Raw genomic sequence first — 25,190 nt, 5'->3', positions numbered from 1 at the left:
GGCTTTGTTTATTGACTTATTCTGAGAGAAGAGAAGAGAAGAGAAGAGAAGAAGGGGTCTTGTTGGGTGTGTGCTGTGCTGTGCTGTGTGTACAGTGTACTCGTGATGCGTGGACGGCCTACGTGATAAGCAAAGCCAGACGCATTAGTACTAACTCTCTCTCGCTCTCTCTCAGTTAAAGTCTGAGACTTTAGCTAACAGCAGCAGCAGCAGCAGCAACAACAATAAATACCCACTTCTCCCATCTCTTTCTGTGTTGTTGAGTTTAACTATAACATTACCCAACCCCCCCCCCCCCCCCCCCCCCCCCCCCCCTTTCTTCTTGCCAAGTTCCCATCAATCATTTGCTCTTAATATTTATTGTACCCACATTCCTGTTTCGATTCTATTCACTCCCAAAAGAGACTTCTCTTATTGGGTTAGCCGATTCTTGGTCTCTCTCTCTCTCACTGGTCCTTGTTCTTGTTTTGTTTGCATACTTACCTTCCTGACTTGCTTTGCTGCTAAGTTTCTGGTCTTGTTTCAGCTCCACCACTTTGGTAAGCAAATTTCTTTCTTGTCTGGTTTTTCTCTTTTGGCTTTTTGGGCCTCCCGGACTCTGTTTTTTTCACCTGAACTATGAATGTTTCTTGCTTTCCTGGGGATTCCATTGGCTGAATTTTGTGACTTTTTCTTTGTTGGGAGTTTGAATATACTTGTGGTTTAAGTTTTGTTTGTTGAAATTCAAATTTAAGTGGGTTGCTTTGAAAGTCTCTGTTGGATGCACAGTTTTTGTGGCCGAGTATATTTGTGACTCACTCACTTGCCCTGTATTCACTACTTGACATTTTGTAGTAGTTTTGAACTGTATTTGTGTTGTGAATTCAAAGAAAAAAGAAGCTTAATTTTGATGTCAAATAGATTTGGTACTAAGAATTCCAACAGATTGATCAATTGATACTCTTAAATTACTCGGAGCAAAGGGATTTTTGTGTTAGCTTTTGCAAGTGTATGATCTTTCCTCTGTTTCTCAGTATATAATGGAGTGCGGTTGACTTAAGTGTGAAGGAATGTAAGTTAGCCTGATTTTATGTAATCTGATTGAGATGTTAGTTGTGTGAAATTTAAAGAAGGCTTGTAATTGGAGTTTCTAAATCTGTGATGATAAGGAAAACGAATGGAACTATGGAAGAAACGGTAATTGATTCCTTTGGTTTTTTTTTTATGGAAAATAAAAGCAATTTTGAACCACCTGTGGTTTTTTTTATTTTTGATAAGTAAAGTAAGTGCTGGGATATTAACACGCATGTTATATCTCCGCTTCTTTTTGGCGTACGAGGCCTGGAAATGGCAGATGGGTGTTATTATCATGATATGCACATGGATCTTTGTTAATGGAGTGAAAGAGTGAAACTTTCCAAGACTTAGGTATTTCCCAGTTAAAGCTTGTTAAGTATATCATCTTCTTCTAGATATGCTCATTCCGAAATAGAAATCAGGAAGGATAAATCATCCTACCACCATCGTTTTTGCTTTATAGCTATGAAAACCATATCTGGAGGGTCAAGACTGAAATACATCACTTGATTTTATATAATTCTATAGCAACCCTTTTCAGCTCAGGACGAGGGTTATCGTAGTCTGAAAAAGAGTTAACGTATTAGTTTTGCAGATGAGTCATTCCAAAGTATCATTATTTCATAGTTTTGTCCGGATTGAAACTATTGTACGTGTTTAGTTCTCCTTGACTTGTTATCTAATTGTCACTCTTCTTCAGATGAGAGGAATTCATAATCTGTTCAAGACTACGGCTGAGGAGAAAATGAGGAAAAATTTGTAACCAGAATGGATCCTCAGGCTTTTATTAGGTTGTCGATAGGCTCACTGGGATTGAGGATTCCTGGAACAGCTTTGAAATCTTATAAGTCTGGGATTCAAGCATTATCTTCTCCATGTTCGTGTGAAATTCGCCTTCGAGGATTCCCTGTACAGACAGTATCAGTCCCCTTACTATCATCTCCTGAAGCTGCACCTGATTCTCATAGCATAGCATCAAGTTTTTATCTTGAGCATTCAGATGTCAAAGCGATGCTGGTACCTGGCTGTTTCTACAACCCGCATGCGTGTCTGGAGATTGCTGTTTTTACAGGGAGAAAAGGATCCCATTGTGGCGTAGGGGCAAAAAGGCAGCAAATTGGTACATTTAAGCTTGGGGTTGGTCCTGAATGGGGAGCAGGCCAACCAGTTGTCCTTTTCAGTGGGTGGATAGGTATTGGCAAAAACAAGCAGGAGAATGGAAAACTGAGTGTGGAGCTTCATTTGAGAGTAAGACTTGATCCCGATCCAAGATATGTTTTCCAGTTTGACGATGTGACGAGACTAAGTCCACAGATTGTTCAGCTTCAAGGTTCCAATAAGCAGCCTATTTTCAGCTGCAGATTTAGCCGTGACAGGTGATATGGCTAATGATGTCTTTAATTTTTTTTCACTAATTTATATTCAGAAGGCTGCAATTTAGGTTCCAATTTTGTGCATGTGAGGGATTACTTAAGAGAGAATATCTACACTTCAAAAAGGAAAGGAGAGAAAAGAAAATAGAGGATAACAATATAACATTGACTTACTGTTAACTCTATCATAATGCTGTTTCTGAACTCTTGCTCGATATATAGTTTTCAAAGGCAGTTGTTCTTCTTAAGTTTGTCCTATATGACAGCGCAGATGCTGGTTCATTGTCATACAAACTTTGCTTTCACCGTCCTGTCTTACTCCTTGCATCTTATCCTGTCCCAAGCTTGTTTTTTTCCCTAATCCTTAATTCTGTTAGAGATCTTTTACTTTGGTTTGTTTATTTTGAATTTGGTATTTAAAGGTAATACATGTATGAGCAACACGAGTGTGTTAAAATTTCCAAGTATTCAGAATTGTTCACAAGAATTAGAAAGTTATGACCAATTTTGATGCTGTTCATCATGTATTCAACCTGTTGTGACTTGTGAACAAGTTGGCTTTCTATTTGATTTCTTCAACTTCCATAATGTAGTAATGAAGTTTCTGATAGCTAAATATCTTGACAGAGTTCCCCAGGTGGATCCACTGAGCAATTACTGGTCAGGTTCTGTGGATGATTCTAATCTCGAGACTGAAAGAAGAGAGAGAAAAGGATGGAAGGTGACGATACATGATCTTTCTGGCTCTGCTGTTGCAGCAGCCTTTATAACCACTCCATTTGTGCCATCAACAGGTTGTGATTGGGTTGCAAGATCAAACCCAGGAGCTTGGTTGATTGTTAGTCCTGATCCTTGGAGGCCTGAGAGTTGGCAGCCATGGGCAAAGCTTGAGGCATGGCGTGAGCGCGGTAGCATCAGAGACTCTGTTTGCTGCCGATTTCGCCTTTTGTCTGAATGTCCAGAAGCAGCGGAGCTTCTCATGTCTGAAATTCACATCAATGCTGAGAAAGGTGGTGAGTTTTTCATCGACACTGACAGACAGATGCAAGCAGCTGCAGCAGCAGCCCCTCCACTGCCAAGTCCGCAAAGCAGTGGAGACTACGCAGCTTTGGGTCCAGTTGAAGGTGGTTTTGTCATGAGCTGTAGAGTACAGGGTGAAGGAAAAAGCAGCAAGCCATTAGTACAACTAGCAATGAGGCATGTGACGTGTGTCGAAGACGCTGCCATCTTCATGGCTCTTGCAGCGGCTGCTGATCTCAGTATTGAGGCATGTAGGCCTTTCCGCCGGAAGATCAGAAAACCATCCTGCCATTCTTCATGAAAAGTTGAAAGATAATAGAGGCACAAAAAAGATGGAGGTGAATAATATCCATGTAACTCGGAACTTGATATAACTTTGCTTGATATCTGATAACATATGGTATTGTGTACAGAAAGCTCTTGCTTAGATGTCCTCAGGACATTCTTTAACTCGTGCATGAAAAGTTTTATTTCATGATAACATTTGATATCTGATAATAACCTGTTCTATTTCACGAATTCAGAACAGCAATGAACTGAAAAACTTGGCGATTCTTCAAATCTTCACAAAACCAAACGTCTTCCCCTTCTTGATTCCTCAAAAAAAAAAAGGAAAAAAGGCCTTGATTATCATACATTTTCCTTGTCAACTTTTTATATTTTATATTATTTTTTTGCAAAGACATTTACCTCGTTGTTTCTGTAGTGCAGAGCAGCACTTATATCGTTTGGGAATTGTTTTAATCACATTTTTTTGTTATTAACACTTTTTATATTTTTTTATTACTTTTTTAATGTATCATACTATTTTTCCTAGGTTCTTATTGACTTATATTATTGATGGGGTGTGTCAATAACACTACCCTATTTCTGGGAATGAACTTATCGTAGTAACTCAGCACTATGGGATTACGGGGTAAATTACTCACATAACAATCGAGGATTACTTGAAAACCGGGTTATAGGAACATCTTGGGTAAAAGGATTTGGATTGGATAATCTTGTATTTATGAGTGGTAAAACTCTCTGAGGATGTAGGTAAAGATATTGACTGAAACTTTGTTGTCTTCTTTTCATCTCTACTTTTGATATTTATGTGGCAGAAGAATTAATTTCGTAACAAAAATTAAGCAGATTCAAGCTAAGTGCTTGCGAATATCTGTAAATCATATAGCCAATTACGTAGTTAAGCTCTCCGGCTATGTGCGACATGACCATCGAATTAGTCTTAAAATGACTTGACGCCTGGAACTTTGGTGATATATAGCCTTGTACTCTTGCGGTTGGCTACTATTTACAACATACGAGCTTTCTTGATTTAAACTCAATTTATGGCCCTCCTCTTTTTCTTTTCTTTTTTCTTTGAGAAGATTCACGACTTTATGACCTCCTCGTAAGAGTCAGTGAGTCACTAATTTAATTTTGCTAGAGATGCTCCAAGTCGACCCGGCTAGTTCGGTTATTTAGAAATAATATGTACACTACAATTTCAGAATACATCAAATCCCTTGGCCGGGTTCATTGCTTTAGTTTTGATGTATTTAGAATTTTAGATGGTAAGCAAAAATGATGGAACATGGGTTGCCAAAAACTATTGTCTGCAAGTATTGGTGAAATGGAACGTGCTTATAAGCCACAAACTTGGGTGCCAAAACTTTTATAATACACAAGTTGTTAAAAGCTAAACTCAATAATAATTAAACTCACCTCAGCCTCCAACCTAGGAAAATATTGACCTTCAGCTCATGAGGAGTGGGAGAGCGCCAGATTTGATTTATACTGGGAAATTTATAGGTATAACCAAGCTTGTTGGTGCATTTAGTTTTGGTTGGCACGGACATAATGTACAACCAAGCGTGGCTGAGGCTGAAGCTACAAGGATAGAAGAAAATCCAAACTCAGAGTTTCAGAAAGTTCGCGTTGTTCAATTCCCCGAACTCATCAGGAAGGACTAAGGATGTTAAAGCCGAGGCGTTCTCTATACTGTTCACTCGAAGTTTGGGATAGTTCCAAATGTATTAAGATTCAAGATTGTCAATGGGAACAGAACTGAAAGACGAGAGTCAGGAAGCTTTCAGTTTACTGTGTTTACATATGCTTGAAGTAAGCAATACAAGGAGACTAAGGTCCTTGCTTTCTCAATGCCAAGGAACTCCTCTTGTTAGGGAACAAATAAAGTCTGCAGATTTCAAACCACAGAAACTTGGGTCACTGTTACAAAGGACGGAAAATCAGGCTTCTGTTGTCTGGAACAACTTATCAACTTCCGCAATAATGGTTTGAGCTTCTTCAATCTCAGGGCCTTCTTTCTGGTTCAACTCCTCTTCTAACTCAGCCTGAAACATAAATGCAGTGCTTAACAAACTATGGAAGAGAGCTGAAACTACAAGTAAGATTAATCAGGACATATACACATACCAAATTTCCTTTTAAGTCGGCTAATGAGGCCTCCAGGCGCTTTCGACAATCGGGGATCATCATCCTTGATTCAGCCAGCACATTTTCCTGTAAGATAATTAAGAGCAGATGACTTTAATTAGATATCAACACATGGAAGTACATCAATGTTGTTCTTAGTAATACCAAAACTGTCCCAACGAAAGAGGAAGAACACTGGGTCTGCTGAACAGGACCCATTGGAAGAAAAGAGTTATATGCCATTTGCATTTCGTAAGGGATCAAAATAAGATGCATTTAGAGGGGTTAAGGTGTGAAATGGTATAAAGTAATCGGACTTGTGAAGAAATGGTATGAAGAGGGAAACCCTAAATGTCGTTAAGAGCGTTGACATGCAATTTTCCACTTACCTTATCTGGGGCCAGCAGACATCAGTGTAAGTTCTTTAATGGTCAAGAAGGTTGTAACTACTAAAGGTCTGAAACATATAAATTTCATTAACTGTCAAGAATGTTCCTTGGCTCACATAGAACAGCATGACAGGATACAACAAATCACAAAAGCATTAAAAATCAAGAGTTAGGATACAATAAATAGAAAATTACAGTATACTAATTCTGCTAGAGTTGAAGAATTTTTGTTTAACTCAATAAAAAGCAAAACAAAATTAATAGGTGACGATAATTTGAAAATCAAGAGTTAGGAGACAATTTTGTACAAATAAAATCAAGACGAAACCAGTAATAGGTGACCGGCAGAGAACATTGCAGCAGATATTGATTCACATACAACACCCAAGCTTTATGATGCACATCTATAGACAAGACTTGACTGTCACTAAAACAACCTAGACAAACAACCTTAGACCACAATAGCAACATAATACAAAGCAGATAAGAAATCCACAGAAATAATAAACGACAACCAGAGCAACAGTCCAAGAAGACTTGATCGCCACTAAACAGACCTAGACAAAGAACCCTAAACAATAATAGCAACATATTACAAAGCAGATAAGAAATAGATGGAAATAATTCAAAATAACTAGAGAAAGACTTGACTTTCACTAAAACAATCTAGACAAGGTCTAGGACCATAACAGCTTGCCAATCTAGCAATAGAGGAAAAATATTAACCTTTAAATTCCCTAGATTAAGAGACCCATAAAAAATTCGCAGAACTCCACTCTCCCCCAAAGATTCTCCAACTCCAAACCACCATAGGCTTCAAAATTCCTTGGGTTCATTCCAACAAAACCAGCTAAATTATAGCCAACACACCCAGCCATGTAGGATTTTGGCCTCCTTTGACTTTTGTAGAAGCATTAGGCTTTTCATTCAAGAAAAAAAAAACCTAATGAAGTTGCCCAAGCCACTCCCTCATCCCTAAGCAATGTTTCCTATTAACAAATGCTGCTACACAATGCACAAAATCGTAATCAACAGTCTCTCCATGAGATTTGCACAAAAGTGACAGAACAACCAAAATAGTTTGGAAGTATTATATCCAGGTTCAGCAGTACTAAGAACCTAAAGAGGTAGGGAGGTCATACTGGGTATTCTGATGGATCAATGGACAACAAGTCCACATTATATGCCATCAGCATTTCGTAGGGGTACAGAATGCAAACCCATGAGTAGAAATAACGGGTTTAAGGCATGCAATTGTTTCAAAAACTTAGAATTGTGAAGAAATGTATGGGGGAATGGTAAATCTATTCAAACCGCATCAATAATATTGCAGAATATCTCTTAACATTGGCACTCGCTCCATGAGTTACATTAGTGGGGGCCAGTTTTAGTTGACAACCTTTTTTTTAACATATGAGGCTCCAACACGTATTAGCATAAAGAAAAACAGACTTCAGTGTCAGTTCTTTTCAAAGAAGCAAACTATGCAAGACGAGATCAACAAAAGTGTGTCATCAGAAATACAAATCTTTAATATTCTATCTGCTGCACCGGTACCAAGTAGTAGTCCATACCTGTTGTTTGAGGTCATAAGGATCAGCTCCTTTGTCCTTCATGTCAGCTGTCTTCGCGGCTTCTCTCTCAACCTCTTTCTCATAAGAATGAAACTCCTTAACGAGACGCTTGCAAGTGCCCGTCTTGATTTTCAGATTCCTTAGGGTTGCCATATCACCCCTATTAAAAACACAAACCCATATCACCCCTATTAACAACAAAAACCCATACTTTGGAATCAACCCAACTCCAAATTACAAATTACTAGCCTACCTGCAAGCGCTTTTCGCGTGCGGAAGACTTTATTTATTGTCAACTTATCCAAGTGAAATAGTACTTTATAATGACCTAACAAACATAAAATTTCTCTTTTCAGCGAGCCTTGTTACCTCTCCCTAATCAATTAAGTTTCTCTTCTCACCTTCCAATTAGGTTTCTGTTTGCACTTTCCAATTAGTAAACACTTGCCTGAGGGTCTATATGTTCCTACTGACATTCATATAATTGTACTGGAAACAGACACTATGGTTAGCTATATCATACTGACCTATAATTAGATAAACCCTCTGCCTCAGACTAAAACCCAATGATTAAAGCCTCTGCATTGCAATTTAAATTCTAGGGTTTTTTTTTTACTTTTCACTCCAAATTGGTGTAACTAATCAAGTCCCCAAGTCCCTAAGACAAAGAACAAGATTAGACGCGAAAATGAGATCGAAGAGCTGTAAAACATAGCTAAGAAACTATAAGCAATGAACCCAGAGAGAGTATTAGTGAACAAACAAGGCTAAGACCCGTCGATTGCAAACAGTTTAAGCATTACTGACCAAACAAACGAAACAAAAAGAAAGCCCAATGCAAGGTTAAGACGTAGCTACCCAACGACGGCGGCGGCGGCACTCGGCAGCTATAGGTTTGAGAAACCGCGGCGGACGTTCGACAATGGCTCCGATTCGTGAAAGGAAAAAGGTTCTGGTGACTCCGGGGTTGCGGTCGTCGGAGATTGATGGGGTCGTTGTATAACCTTGGGCTGGAGAGAGAGTGAGAGAGAGATGAAGACGGCGACGGTTTAATTAAGAAAAGAAAAAGGATTTGATGGAGTTTTTAGCTGTGTTCACCATTTTGCCCCTGGACTCTTTGAACTGGATAATTTTGCTGTTGTTTGGAGATGATGATGCAGGTCGATCCTGAGACCACCAGGTCAAGAAAGGACCAGCGAACTGGATTTTTTTGATGTTTAGAAGCCGTTTACGAATGTAAATAATTACAATAAAATTTCTATAAATTAATAAGTAAATTATACAGCAGTATAATTTCTTATCATAAATTATGAAAAGAGTCATAATTTATTTCTCAATTATAAATAACGTCATCTCAATTAGCTAGAAATTAGAAAATATTATCAAATTTTGAAAAAAATTAGAAAATATTCACTATTTAAATATTTTCCAAACTGTTTTGCCATTTATTCTTCATCATTTTCTTTTTCCTTATTCTCCGAATTCTGACCATAACTTTATCGTCCGGTGATGAATTTCAGCGTGGTTGGTACCATTGAAAAGATTTTTCTCCCCTCTTTCATTTGATATCATACCCACTCTGATCAACCACCGTACAAGGCGTAGCAACCCTTGCAAGGGGATGTCGTCTTCTATGGTGGTGCTCTAAACTATTCCGCCGAAATTGAAGCTCAAAACTCCATAATTCTAGTTATTTTCTTCAATTTGAGCATACTCATACAGTCATACCAATCTCTTTTGAATTTTAGAATCATTTCCCATATTTAGATATTTTATCTCGGCATGTCACACTCACTGTCACACATACTGTCACACCCATTGTCACACCTACTGTCACACCCATTGTCACACATGTTGTTACACCCGTTGTCACACTAACGTGTCACACCCCCTATCGCACCCGTTGTCACACTACCTGTCACACTGTTTATCACATTAACTGTTATACTAACTGTCACACCCCCTATCACGTTAACTATCACACCCTTTGTCACAGTACGTGTCACATCCGTTGTTACACTACTTTATGTGACTATATTGTGACAAGAAAAAAATGAAAAGAAAAAAATGAAAAAAATGACTAGAAATAACGAACTTTTGTTTATTTTTATGGATCTTGAACTTCTCAAATCAACAGATACAATCCAATATCGACACTCATGTTGTCATACATAACACCACCAGTCACACTACCTATCATACTGCTTGTCACATTACCTGTCACAGCACACTGCATATCACATAGTTTATCACACTACCTATCATACTACTTGTCGCAACACAAAGTTAGTGTGACAGATAGTGTGATATATATAGTGATAGGTGAAAACAATTTTAACGTTGTAGTGTGACATATAATGTGACAAGTACAATTCTAACTCTACATCCAAAATCTTGCTTTTATGTAATAATTACAATTCCAACAATGACTTTTTTTTATTTGGGCACCTAAAAATTGCTCTTGGCACCCCATGTCGCAATCTTCTCCATATCTACGTTTTCTGGCAAGCCATAAATCAGTAGAAGCCGTCCCCTCCTCAGCCATTGACACCGTCCACACCCTAAACCTAATTACTCAATGATCCACGACTTGAGGCTCGCGGTTCCTCTGATATGAAATCGGAGTAAGATGCCCAACCCCTTATAGCCTTCATCTTTATTCCTCAACTTGATTTTTGGATAATCTGACACTTATACCCGCTATCACACCCCATGTCACACTACCTATCACCCAAACTGTGGCAAAGTTCAAAATATCGGTATCGGTGGATATATTGTTTTTTGGGCATAAATGCCGATTTGCACCCTAAACTTGGCTGAAATTGTCAATTTGCACCCCGAACTTGCATTTGAGTCAATTTACCTCATAAACTTGGTAAAAATTGCCGATTTACACCCCGAACTTGTATTTGAGTCAATTTACCTCCTAAACTTTGTAAAAATTGCCGATTTGCACCCCATCTGTTAAATTTAATTGTTTCTATCCAATTTTGCGTCACATGTCATACACATGAGGGGTAATGTTGTCTTTTTCTATTTATATTTTTCTTAAAAACAAATAAAATTATTCTTTAAAATGAGGATTATTTTGTTAATCAAATTATTTATTTACATCTTTTTTCTACCTACTTAATTCTATTTTGAATTATATATTCAATATACCCACCCATTCAAATATAGTGTGTTGTGTATAAATATATTTTTATATGTACACATTGTTGGAGGATGAACAAAATGAGAATAATAACGACATAATAGAACAGAACGTAACCGTTTATTGATTGATAATTAGGCCAATATATAAGCATTACATAACCACAATCAGTAGAATTCGGAGTCCTAATCTATTACAGAGATGCGAATCTATCTCTAACAGGAAACCTAATAAGGCTAACACACACAATGGTAGAATAATAATTCTCTCGGAACACACATTTATTTTTAATTTTCAATGTATTTATTTATTTATATTTTTTCTAATATCTTTTAACATACTATGTCACATAAAATAATAAATATATAAATCAATAACATGTTTCAAAAAAACAAACATTGTAGCAAGTGTTCCTCTTAAGTAATTTTATTAATTTATTCATTATTCAATATGAATAAATATATAATGACAATACTAAATGCATGACATGTGACTTAAAATTGGATTGAAAACATTAAATTTGACGGATAGGGTGCAAATCGGCAATTTTTACCAAGTTTAGGAGGTAGATTGACTCAAATGCAAGTTCATGGTGTAAATTGGCAATTTTTACCAAGTTTAGGAGGTAAATTGACTCAAATGCAAGTTCGGGGTGCAAATTTACAATTTCAGCCAAGTTTAGGGTGCAAATCGGCATTTATGCCTGTTTTTTGAAAAAGTGAGATATCAGATATATTGGGGATATTAGAAAAAAATATTGTTCATGTTCCGAAATTATTTATTTATTTATTTATTATTGAATTACATAAAACATATAAAATTATTAACTTTATCTAGTACAAAAAAGAGACTCTATGTGCTTGAAAAGATGCACGTTGGTCAACAAAACTACAATACTTTGTTCAAGATATACGAGTCATATAGTACGAATTATAATTGTTAACATGATAGTCATATATCTCTTTTGAGCTGCAGACAGTTTCTCCCATAAAGAAATAGTAATGATGAATCCAACTCGATAATTGATCATATACCATAATCGTAAATATGATAACCAGATTGATAGTTGACTTCATGGAATTATGGATATCCTGTTATGAGAAATTCCTATAACATGTGGTCCTCCTTACCTGTTATATTTTGACATGTGGATTTATTACACTAAAATTATAATTTAACATATTTTTATTATTTGTAAAATGACTTTCATGAGTATTGATGATTTTGAACTATGATTTCAGGTTTAGAGTTTGAAGTTTAGGGTTTAGAGTGTAGGGATTTAGAGTTTAGGGTATTAGAGTATAGGGTGTAGGGTTTTAGAAAGAAACCCAAAATAGTTTTTGGCAAAATAGCTTAAATATAATTTAACTAATTAAACCTTGCATGTCAAATTGTGATTGGAAAAATATACTACTAGACATTGTCACGTGACTTCTCTGTGACCATTTATTTTCAATACCCTTAAGGTCAATGAGAGTACTTGTCTATGATATGACTTTACTCTTAAGAGTTAAGACTTGAACTTTCACTACTCATCCGAATATGTTTTACGAAAAATTTAAAATTAGCTGATTGAGAGATCACTTTTATAATATTCCTTTTGATATCTCTCGAGGCTCAAAGTGATTAATTAATCAAAAACTTATCTTCGAGAGTTTGAGACATCATCAAGTTGAGATAAAAAATTTAAGTGAAATTTTTCATATATTTCTCCAAAATATCGAAGATATATCGTAAATATCGGAGATAATTTATGTTTTTGGATAAATATTGCAGATACAGGAAAAAAAGATATTTATCCCTAAGATATATCTTTTTTTTTTTAAAATAGATATCAGAAATATCGAGGAGAATTTGAACCTTCACACCCGCTGTCACCCGAAAGACGAGGGTGCCCAGAATAATTTTATAGGTGCCCATCAGAATTTTTTTCTTTTTCATTTTCGTTTCTTAGTTCTTCACTTTCGGTTCTTCTTTCTTCTTCTTCACTGAAAAAAGTGTGATAGGTAATGTGATAGTTAGTGTGGCGGGGGTGTGACAGGTAGTGTGACATGAGGTGTGATAGTTAGTGTGATAGACAATGTGACAACGGGTGTGATAGGTAATGTGACTGCATCAGTAGCTGTTGTCATCATCCTCTCCTCTTCTGAGCGTCTGCCTCTCCCTTTCCTCCAGATCATCACCGTCATCACCACCACCTCCTGATCTTCATTGTCCAACTCTGATGCAATAGTAGCCGACATCGTTATCATTTTTGCTCCCACTGACGCCTCCCTCTGTGCTATCGAGGCGTCAGTGGCACAAATTGCTCTAACAAATTGTGAATAATTTAACATATAGATTAATATAATCACATTAATCAACTCATGATCAATTATTTGTCAAAAGATACTCACTTTCAAAGAAGTGCATGCTCACACTGAAAAGATACTCAGAAATCTAAAGACACTCGCATCAGAAAGAAACACAGAAACATACTCAAACGAGAATTGAAAAGATACTCAAATAGGAATTGAAAAGATACTCACTCTAAAAGAAGCACATGCTCACACCAGAAAGACACTCAGAAATCAAAACACACTCACTTCAGAGTTCAACCCAGAATGATACTCAAATGACAATTGAAAATATACTCAAATAGGACTGAAAAGATACTCACTTTGAAAGAAACACACGCATACACTGGAAAGACACTAAGAAATCAAAGCACACTCGCATCAGAAAGAAACACAGAAACATACTTATACGAGAATTGAAAAGATACTCAAATAGAAATTGAAAAGATACTCACTTTCAAAGAAGCACACGGCCACACTGGAAAGACACTCAGAAATCTAAAGACACTCGCATATGAAAGAAACACAGAAACTTACTACCCAAATATCATTTTAAAACATTTGTACTCATGAGACTCGGGCAGCCCACCTGGTTACCCAAATATCATTTTAAAACATGTGTACTCATGAGACGGGCAACCCACCTTGTTACCCCTCATGCAGTACAAGGCAGACAGAGTATAGCTCTAACTGATCGTAACCAACACCCGACCAAGGTTTGGTTTCGATTTAAATGTCATCACCGTCCGAAGACCGGAAAACGTTTTAACAATACACAATGTTAAAACCACGTACAAAATAACAATCTATGCATGTTTATGTACTACAACCAAGCGACTCTTGCACAACAATATATAACAAGTCATGCCAATAATCCATTATACCGGAAGGTACATTATCTCCATTGCCGGTCCCATCCGCCAAAATTAATCTAAAATAATAAAATTTTATAATTTAAATAAAAACTGTAACGTTATATAATATAACAAACTATATATATGTATTGTATTTACCATTTTTATACACATACACATACACAACTCATTATATTATATCGACGTCACAGTTCACTCATTTAAATAATCACAAATATAAGTCACCGACAATGGTAGACTTATCATAGTGAGATTTACTCACCTTATTTCCTGCGTGCAACTTCTACGACACCAAGAGCGATTCTCTCACTCGTTTCGTCGGTCACATAGTAGCATAACAATGTGCTTAGAAAACGTCCCGCAAAACAACAGGTGAATATTAATTACAGTTAAAAAATTGTTTTCACGCAAACACTGTTCACACAACAATGTTCACGAAACACTGTTCACTAGCTCTACAACTTTCGTGAAGGAAGTTTTCAGAGATGAGAGATGGGTTAAAAGTCAACTCTTGAGCAACTGAAACGTAACGTTGTTCAACCTTAAATTTCCGAAATCAGTTTCATTTCGCAAAGACATCGACGAGAAGGCGTAGAATACGATTTTACTCGAATTACCAAACATAATAATTGCATGAAATTAAAAGATACGAACTGGCTCAAGTTGATGAGTCAGTTCATGAAAATAAGTGGAGCTCAAGTTTGTGGTATTTGTACTGAAGGGCACCCTACTGATCAGTGTCCTCAAGTTGATTCTAGTGGAGGATATGAGAAAATGAATGCCCTTGGTTATCAAGGAGGTCAGAGTTACAATCTGTTCTCACATACCTACAAGCCTGGCCTAAGTGATCATCCAAATTTTCGGTGGTCCAATAATGAGAATGTACTAAGGCCACAACAAAATACCATGCAATATGGGCCTTTTCCATCTGGTTTATTTGCAAGACCTCTTTCTTATGAAGCTTCTTTGTCGACTTATCCAAGATACGAACTGGCTCAACAACAAAGGTGGCATTCTCCTTCACCTTAATTGAGATGTGATCAATCACATGTGACTCATCTAGTACATACTTCCTCAACATGGAAATATGAAAGACGTTGTGAACACCAGACATGCTTGTGGGTAAAGCTAGCCGATAGGCTAAATCTCCTACCTTCTAAAGAATCTCAAAAGTCCCAACATACCTCGGAAAGACCTTTAGGAACACATGATCACCAATCTCAAACTCGACATGTCTCCTCTATAAGTCTGCATAGCTCTTCTGACTATTCTGGGTGGTTCAGATCCTATCTCGAATGATAGAGATCTTCTTCGAAGTTTTCTAAACAACCTCAGGACCCATTAGCCCTTCATCACCAACTTTGGCCCAACAGATAGATGATCTACATGGTCTACCATAAATAGCCTCATAAAGTATCATGCCGATGCTAGAATGGTAACTATTGTTGTAGGCAAACTCAATCAACCTCATGTGATCCTCCCAACTTCCCTTAAAATCAAGAACACAAGCTCTCAACATATCCTTCATCACCTGATTCACCCGTTCTGTCTGCCCATCAGTTTGAGGATGAAATGTTGTACTCATATCTAAGGTTGTACTCAGAGCTTTCTATAAACTACCCCAGAACTTCGAAGTGAAACGTGCATCTCGATCAGAAACAATAGAAACAGGTGCACCATGAAATCGCAATATCTCATCCACATATAACTTCCCTAACAAATCCACTGAGTACTTCATCGATACCGGAAAAAAGTGTGCCAACTTCGTCAATTGATCAACAATCACCCACACTACATCGTGACCCTTCCTGGACCTAGGCAATCCTGTCACAAAGTCCATAGAAATTTGCTCCCACTTCCAAAGAGGAATAGGCAATGGCTTCAACATGCCAGCAGGTCATTGATGCTCTGCCTTCACTTGCTGGCAAGTAAGGCACTTTGATACGAACTCAGCTACGTCTTTCTTCATCCCATTCCACCATAATTGTCTACGGAGGTCTTTATACATCTTAGTGCTCCCTGGGTGCACTGTATAACGAGATCAATGTGCTGCATGAACGACCTTCTCCTTAAGATCTGCACAATCTGGAACACACAATCTTGTCCCAAACCTCAAACCTCCATCAGATCCAATTCTCCACTCGAATGGACATTCATCAAGCAAATCTACCACGAGAACTGGCAACCTAGTTCGTGATAATCTATCTTGTGTCTGACCTTGAATGATCCTTGAAATTAGTGTAGGCTGTATTGAGACACTACCAATAAAGACCTTTGGTTCTCCTCCTGATTACACAAGATCAAACTCAGATGTGGTCTCAATCATAAGCCATTCCTGAACCATGAGAGAAGCTATCATACCTCTCGGACTCCTATCATACCTTTCCAGGATGATAATCCAAAAGTGAAGTCATAATCTTTAAGGAGTTCCATCCATCTCATTTGCCTCATGTTCAACTCCTTATGTGAGAACAGATACTTTAAACTCTTATGATCAGAAAAGAGTTGAAATTTCTCACCATACAAGTAATGTCTCCAAATCTTTAAGACAAAAACAACTGCAGTGAGCTCTAGATCGTGAGTGGGGTAGTTCTTCTCATGACCCTTCAAATGTTTAGAGCCATAAGCTACCACACCTCATGCTGCATCAACACACACCCTAGTGGGAATTGTCAACACTGGTGTCGTAGTCAACCCAAGGAAACTACGAATCTTTCTAGGAGTCTTTGGATGACTCTAACTTTTCACTGCCTCCACCTTTGATGGATCTACTAACACGCCATCCTTCAAAACTCACACTTCTCAAGCTTGGCATACAATCTTACTTCATTTAGAGTTTGCAGCACAATTTTCAGATATATCACATGCTCCTCTTGGGACTTAGAGTATATCAGGATATCATCAACGAACACTACTACAAACTCAACCAAGTATTGGCTAAAGATTTGGTTCATCAAACTCATGAAAACGACATGAGCATTTGTCAGACCAAAGGGCATGACAACAAACTCATAGTACCTATACCTGGTCCTGAAAGCCGTCTTAGGGATATCCTCCTCCTTCACCCTGAGTTGATGGTAACCGGATCTCAGATCAATCTTAGAGAATACCGTAGCCCCTCTAAGCTGATCAAACAAGTCAGCAATCCTATGCAAAGGATACCTATTCTTGATGGTCACCTTGTTCATTTCCCTATAGTCCACAGACAACCGCAGTGAACCATCTTCCTTCTTCACGAACAACACCGGCACACCCCAAGGTGAGACACTAGGTCTAATGAACCCTTGGTCCAATAACCCATCTATCATCACCTTCAACTCCTTAAGTTCGTTATGTCCCATCCTATACGGTGCCTTCGACATAGGTGTTGTACCAGGTACCACATCAATGCAGAAATCAACAATTCTCCGAGGAGGTAAACCTAATATCTACTGAAACAACTCAATATACTCGGACACCACAACAATGTCTGCGATAACTACCTCCTTATCCACAGACTCCACATGTGTTAAGACTCATGTCCTCATGGCATTATCTAACTTGAGACAACGATAACGAAAAGCTGGCTCCTTGGGACTATGGAAAAAGACTACCATGTGAAAACAATCAATCAAAGCCTGATTTGGCCTCAACCAATTAATTCCTAAGATCACGTCATAGGTGTGGTCTGGAATCATTATTAAGGAAGCAGAAAATTCTCTACCTCCGATCACCAGTAAGACAGGCCTTGCAGATTGTCTCAAGCTCAAGAGACACTCCAAGAGGTGAAGTGACACATAAAGGGCTTCCAAGAGATGTAGGGATTAAACCTAACACCTCCACTACTGAACCAGCAATAAAAGAATGTGATGCTCCCGTATCAAACAGTACTCTAGCAAGATACTCAAGCTCAAGTTCTTTATTCACCGTAGATGGAAAGTACTTCTCTCGACAGAGTTCCACAAAACCCTCCCAAGTCAGAGTGAAAATATCCACAGTCCTTCTTGTACTCTTCCACCTTTTTATAGCATCATCCTTTAAGAAGAATGTGGTTATCATCCTCTTCTCGATCTCTTAGCACAACACCATCCCAAAGTAGGTTTCCATACTCTCGATCCAATGATCCGCCACCATATGATCCAGACCCCCATGAAATAATGGCGTTGATAGACTACTGATGTCCTTAATCAGCTTAAGCATAAGACCCTCGTCTCTAACGACAGCCTCTGGGTTAACTTGTTCGACAGGTGGTGCCTCCTTCTCATAAAGGTTCTCCACATTGCGGACTCGGCCTCCACCCCTAGCTCGACCTCGGCCTCTCGCCCGACCTTGTCCTCTAACCCGACCTTTCTCTCAATTCATCACCTTGAAACATTTAAACACTTAGTCAATACATGTATAATCTCGGATCCAAATAAAATCGATTCAACATATATTAACCAAGATATTTAGAGGGGAGAAGAATCATTGAAGTATCACCACAACACTAAACTTTAGAGGACCAAACCTTAAGGTGGGGCTCCTAACACTCATGCGTACCCAGTGACATATCAATACCGAAGAACATATGATGGGGATCCGCTGCAGTCAGGGCATCGCTCCTGGATGAAATTGATAGATCACCAAATACGTAACCTACGTTCTGATACCAACTGTCACAGCCCCGAAATTTCGAATGATAAAAATTTGAATTTGAAGCCATGAAAACTCTAAAAGAATCTCAAATATATTGAAATCATCTTACAACAACAGTGTATCGAAACTGAGTTCACTATACGACTTAGTTGACTTGAATAATACATCACCAGTTTATACACTCAAGTATTAAAATAATTGGAAATGTAATATTCACTCAATTCTCACCATAAACAGAAGAAGAAAACCCTAAGTAATTCTCTGAATAAGCTCTCCGAATATGCTAATCCCCACTTGTAGAACTACCCATACACTATCGATTTGGTACACCGAGATTTTAAACACAAACCCGGTAAGCTTTCCAGCCCGTATGAGTAAACCAACATTTAAACATACATCACATATAAAGGAAATGTACAATTAAAATTTTTAAAGCATGTGTACTCATGAGACTCAGGCAGCCCACCTGGTTACGTGTAACAAATAACATATTAAAATATGTGTACTCATGAGACTCTGGTAGCCCACCTGGTTACCCAAATATCATTTTAAAACATGTGTACGCCAATAATCAATTATACGGGAAGGTACATTATCTTGCATTCTGGTCCCATCCGCCATAATTAATCGAAAATAATAAAATGTCATAATTGAAATAAAAACCGTAACGTTATATAATATAGCAAACAATATATGTATTGTACTTACCATTTTTGTACACATACACAACTTACTATAATATATCGACGTCACAGTCACTCATTTAAAGAATCATAAATATAAGTCACCGCCAAGGGTAGACTTGTCATAGTGAGATTTACTCACCTTATTTCCTGCGTGCAACTTCTACGACACCAAGAGCGATTCCCTCACTCGTTTCGTCGGTCACCTAGTAGCATAACAACGTGCTTAGAAAACTACCCGCAAAAACAACAGGTGAATATTAATTACAGTTAAAAAACTGTGTTCACGCAAACACCGTTCATGTGCTGCCGCAGATGGCCGCGTATGGGGCTCACACGCGACCCTCAGACAGCCGCGCGTGGTGTTCACGCCCCACCCAAATAGCCATGCATGACCTCGCTTGCGGCCACCAAAACCACCCATCTTTCCACCTGCATCAACCTACGGCCTAATACATTCTCTCTGCCGCCCCACTTCCTCCCACGCACCGCCCTTGGCGGCGACACTCGCACCACGAACTCCTCCACCCAAACTTCATTCAATCACAAAACTTTCAACACCAAAAATGTAGATCACAAGGAGTAGAACACAACCATACCTGCAGCTAATTGTAGATCGACCGAAGACGACCAGAATCGCTGTTGCAAGAAACCGGATCAGAGATTGAAAATGGGAGGTGAACCAGTTCGATTCGAGCTTCACCGCTAGTGGATTTGCGCCTAGGTGGAGGGAAGACTTGTTGTCACCACCTTGTGCCCTAACCTCGCCGGCGACATCGAGCTCGTCGGTACCGCAACTGTGCTCTCTCGGTGGTGGCTGAGACGCGGTGCGGGGTGGGTCACCGCTACCACCGGTGGACACGGATCAGTCGTGTCGTGCGGTTCCAACGACACCGGCGGTGTCGAGCACGGCGGCCGGAGGAGGGAGATCGCCGGAGGGAGAGAATCGGCTGTGATGGAGCTTGGGTCGGGGTCGGGCCGGCTCGGGTTTCCTGTTTTGGTTTTTTGATTTTTATTTTCCAAAAAAAGTCCTTTTATAACCTTCTAAAATCGGAATTTCCGTTGCTAACACCTTTCACATACGACATCCGATTAAGGTGTGCCGCATGTCCACGAACTCATATCGATGAGATCTACACCGTTCGTGAAGGAAGTTTTCATAGATGAGCAACGGGTTAAAAGTCAACTCTTGAGCCACTGAAACGTAATGTTTTTCAACCTTAAATTTCCGAAATCAGTTTCAATTCGCAAAGACATCGACGAGAAGGCATAGAATGAGATTTTACTCGAATTACCAAATATAATAATTGCCATAAATTAAAAGAATTTAAACCCGAAAATTTAGATTATTACATTTCTGGATTTATATGATCGAGTTTCTCTAATTTTCTCAGCCACATAGCCAAACTACTCAACACTGTCAAACTACTTAGACTACGTAGTTCCTATTGTTACTATTCTCCAATGATTTCGTTTTGTCAACGGGAGGAACTCGAGGAAGGAATTAGTATTGAGAATCACAGCACCCCTATACTGATTACTTAAAATTAGTTGTTTTTGTTGAACATTCATATGCATCCAAATATTTCAAAGTATTCTCTGTATCTACAATGCACACGTACTTGGCTATGTCAGCTGATGGATTACTTTCTTGAATATTTAGGGACACGCATACATGCAAAGATTTCTCCAGAATTAAGATATGGATTGATCGGAATCAGTTCAATACAGATGAAAATATATCAACATTGTCAATCTGATCTTCATCGAAATACATTGTCAATCTGACTTTTTATTCACCTCTGTCCAAAAAGAAAGATGCCTTTCCCAGATTACCAGAAGTGGAAGACATAGTGTAAAGTACTTGTACCTAATTACCATCTATATCTTCCTTCTCTATTCTGGTTTCCTATTCTGTACCTAAATAAACAGAATGGTTTTTTATTTTTCTTTTTTGGTTTTTATTCTTTTGCTGAAGTTGAAATATTACCAGAACGGTTCCTTCTAAAAAAAATAAAAAATTTACCAGAATGGTTAGTAAACAAGCTAGCTAGGATACTATAAGTAAACCTAAAAGATTCAAAAAAAAAAAACCTTTACGTTTGACAGAAAACGAGTAAGGGACTGTTAGAAACTTAGAAGTGACATATTTTCAATTATGATCTTGAGTGGCAAGTTATGTTTGTTTACAATTCAAACAAGATGTTACTATGCAAGTTGTGGAATCACTATCGCTGAAGCACTTTTATGAAGTCATGGAGGGGAGAGGGGAGAACCACCCTTTGTTTAACTCCAATTATTAACCTTTTGAGTGAAAAAACTGGGAAGAACTGTAATACTTCAAATTTTCGGGTTTAAATTCGTATAATTCTTGTAGATTATTAAACTTAAAATTTGAGTAAAAATTGCATTTTTCGAAACTGATCTCGGAAATTTAAATTGAAAAAACATTACGTTTTATGTGACTTGAGAGTTGACTTTTATTCCGTCGCTCATCTCTGTAAACTTTCTTCACGAAAGTTCTAGAGCTTGTCGATACGAGTTTGTGGACACGTGACACACCTAAATCGGATATCGCATGTGAAAATTATTATCAACGGAAGTTAGTTTCCGATTTCAGAAGGCTATAAAAGGATTGTTTTTGGAAACTTTACAAAAAAACATATTTTTCCCGAGTTTCTCTCTCCTCTCCCCCTATCGACTTTTCTCCGCCGACTTCACCACCGGCGATCTCCTTCCTCCGACCACCGTGCACGACAACGCCGGTGTCATTGGAATCACACGGCCGAGACGCTTCGACCCATTGCAGCGGCGACCCACCCCGCGCCGTGACGCGTTGCCACTGAGGAAACGTAGTAGCAGCTCCGGCGAAATCAACAACGCCGGCGACACAAGGGCTCAAGGTTGTGACGGAGAGTCCTCCTTCCTCCACCTATGCGCGATTCCACCGGCGGTGAGTCTCAAATCGAGCCACTTCAACTCCGATCTACTCTCCCCAATCTGGGATCTTACGGCGGCGATTCTGGCATTGCCGGCTGGCTTTTGATGAACTGAAGGTATGGTTGTGTCTCTCTCCTTGTCATGTTGGGAGTTTGTTGATTTGAGGAGTTTTTGGCGGAGGTGTTGGTGGAGCGCGTGCCGCCGTCTGTGGTGGAGCGCATGCCGCCGTCTGTGGCGATGCGTGGGAGTAGGTGAGGGTGGCAAGGGATCGGCTATTGATCTAGGACGGTGTAGGAAGAGGAATGGCGGGTTTTTGGGCTACGTGTGAGGTCATGAGCGCCTGTTTGGGCGGCGCGTGAGCCCCACGCACGGCTACTGTAATTTTAGGAAGAGTAAAATTATGAACAATACTGAATCGACACCTAAGATTTTACGTATCTTTTTCTAAGCACTTTATCATGCTATTAGGTGATCAACGAAACGAGTGAGAGAATTGCTCTGTGTCATGGAAGTTGCACGCATGAAATAAACTGAGTAAATCTCACTATGACAAGTCTACCTTTGGCGGGGACTCTTATTTACGATTTCTTATAAAAATTGAACCGTGAGATTTATATAAAATAGTGGGTTGTGTATGTGTACACAAATGGTAAATACAATACATATATATGGGTTGTTATATTATATAATGTTACGGTTTTTATTTCCAAATGAGATTATATTGTGGTGACTATATTTATATTTTGTGCAGGAGTCGCTTGGTTGTAGTACAAAAAACATGTGTTGATTGTTATATTGTAAGTGGTTTTAACATTGAGTCTTGTTAAAACGTTTTATGGTCTTCGGACGTTGTTGGCAGTAATCGGAACCAAGCCTTGACCAAGTGTTAGTTACGATCAGTTAGAGCTCTAGTCTGTCTACCGGTGTACTGCATAAGGGGTAATAGATGGGTTGCCTAGGTCTCATAAGTACCCATATTTTTTAGTGATATTAGGTAACATATGAGTTGCCCAGTGTCTATCGGCGTACTGCATGAGGGGTAACATATGAGTACCCGTGTTTTAAAATGATATTGGGTAAACAATGGGTTGCCCATTGTCTCATGAGTACACATATTTTTTTTCAAATATCTGGTTGTCCAATGTCTCATGCGTACACTTATCTTTAAATGTTATCAGTTATCTTCTTTTGTATGTGATGTATGTTATACTATTAGTTTACTCATACGAGCTGCAAAATTTATAGGATTTGTGTTTACAATCTCGGTACAGTTATTCGATGGTGTATGTGATAGTTCTACTGGTGTGGATTAGCAGATTTGGAAGACTTACTCTGAAGATTGTCGAAGTTTATTTCTTCTATTTGTGGTGAGGATTGAGTAAATTTTACATTTCCATTTGTCATAATACTTGAGGTATAAACTAGTTATGTATTATTCAAGTTGACTGAGTCGTACTATGAACTCAGTTTCGATACATTGTTACTATAAGATGATTTCAATATATTTGAGATTGTTTTAGAGTTTTCATGGCTTCGATTTTGAGTTTTTATTATTGAAATTTCGGGATTGTGACAAGAAACTTCTTCAATCACTCCTGGTGGATTGAAATTGTTGGGGGATGGTTAGAGAGCAGATCAAATTTGCATTGTAGATGGCTATTTTCTATGCTGATTTTTTTGTACTCGCTTTCCATGATTTCTCGTTTGTATTCTTTTATATCTGTAGGTGGTGGAGGCCTAGTTTTTTTTTACCCAAGAGACTACAGAGACGACGTTGTCGTAGGCGGTGGGGTTTCACAAAATAGAGAAAAATAAGGGTATAATCAACGTTTCCTATTTTGGGACAGTCAATGTTGAATCCAGGATTCATAACTCTAGGATTTGAATATTTTTTCTTGACAATCGAATGATAGAAATTTATAAAGCATTAAATATTTAACTATATTATATTAGATCAATAAAGTATATATGTGAAGTTTGCGATTCATCCAAAAATACTGTTAGTAAGTAAATATTTTTTTTTTTAAATTGAGCAAAGAGAGTTGAAGAAATCAAGGATGATAGGAAGCAAATAGAAAAAAAATAGAGCCAAAAGTTTGCATTTGTTGATATTTGAACTTCGGTGGGGCTTGATATTATTAAAACACCAAAACCAAGCCCACAAATAAATCTAATTCTGACTTTAAAACATGGATTTTTGATATTTTTCTACAAATAGATCTAACTCTGATATTTTTTTTTTTGAGAATGACATCTAATCCTGACTTTAAAATATGGAGTCCCACAGATTACTCAGTTTAAAAACTATGTACCCAGCCCTGCACAGGATGAGTAACATGTGTATTTGTGCAAAATTAGAGCAAAACATATTATTAACTCAATGCAAAAAAGAAAACAACTCAGACATAGGACGAGCCAAAGTAAAATAACAATAAAACCAAGTCTTGCTACTCATGTAGCGTAAAATAAGTCATAAATCATTTCGCAACTTCGCATCACATACACATAGTAGACACAAAGATCCTAATACATAAGGGGATAACACACAATTAAAGAGGATGCATGATGTAAAACTGAAGCAGATCATCACTTCCCCTCCATATTTGGAAGACTGTGAAGCTGTGAAATCCACTCCACAGGTACATATCAGACAGCCATGACGACACTCGAAAGACTGATAAAGTTGTCCATCCAACAATCACCTGCAATGGTGTGAAAACTCCAAATTTTAACATGATGTTTCAAATTATTCATCTCA

The 25,190-nt window shown here is 38.2% G+C and overlaps 2 protein-coding genes across 2 annotated transcripts; one reads left to right on the top strand and one right to left on the bottom strand.

The window, feature by feature from the left end:
- The first annotated feature begins 303 nt into the window (after window positions 1–303).
- Window positions 304–3,865, top strand: LOC126801758 (uncharacterized). The gene is made up of 3 exons (XM_050529213.1): window positions 304–539; window positions 1,757–2,432; window positions 3,057–3,865. The coding sequence occupies exons 2-3, from the start codon at window positions 1,825–1,827 to the stop codon at window positions 3,748–3,750; spliced, it is 1,302 nt and encodes a 433-aa protein (XP_050385170.1). The 5' UTR covers window positions 304–539; window positions 1,757–1,824; the 3' UTR covers window positions 3,751–3,865.
- Window positions 3,866–5,429: 1,564 nt separating this feature from the next.
- Window positions 5,430–8,887, bottom strand: LOC126801871 (tubulin-folding cofactor A). The gene is made up of 4 exons (XM_050529345.1): window positions 8,689–8,887; window positions 7,831–7,990; window positions 5,868–5,954; window positions 5,430–5,785 (listed from the first exon to the last, which is right to left on the bottom strand). The coding sequence occupies exons 2-4, from the start codon at window positions 7,981–7,983 to the stop codon at window positions 5,681–5,683; spliced, it is 345 nt and encodes a 114-aa protein (XP_050385302.1). The 5' UTR covers window positions 7,984–7,990; window positions 8,689–8,887; the 3' UTR covers window positions 5,430–5,680.
- Window positions 8,888–25,190: the final 16,303 nt, after the last annotated feature.

This window comes from Argentina anserina, chromosome 7 (genome assembly GCF_933775445.1).
Source record: "Argentina anserina chromosome 7, drPotAnse1.1, whole genome shotgun sequence".
NCBI classification, from domain to species: Eukaryota; Viridiplantae; Streptophyta; class Magnoliopsida; order Rosales; family Rosaceae; genus Argentina; species Argentina anserina.
This window is presented reverse-complemented; position numbering and strand designations above follow the sequence as displayed.

Bases quoted from the DNA above. Each gene is read 5' to 3' on its own strand.
- LOC126801758 (XM_050529213.1), top strand. From the start codon at position 1,825: ATGGATCCTCAGGCTTTTATTAGGTTGTCGATAGGCTCACTGGGATTG. The intron at 2,433-3,056 runs GTGATATGGCTA...ATATCTTGACAG, and splicing joins TGCAGATTTAGCCGTGACAG to AGTTCCCCAGGTGGATCCAC.
- LOC126801871 (XM_050529345.1), bottom strand. From the start codon at position 7,983: ATGGCAACCCTAAGGAATCTGAAAATCAAGACGGGCACTTGCAAGCGT. The intron at 5,955-7,830 runs GTATGGACTACT...ATTATCTTACAG, and splicing joins CTTATGACCTCAAACAACAG to GAAAATGTGCTGGCTGAATC. The intron at 5,786-5,867 runs GTATGTGTATAT...TTTATGTTTCAG, and splicing joins CCGACTTAAAAGGAAATTTG to GCTGAGTTAGAAGAGGAGTT.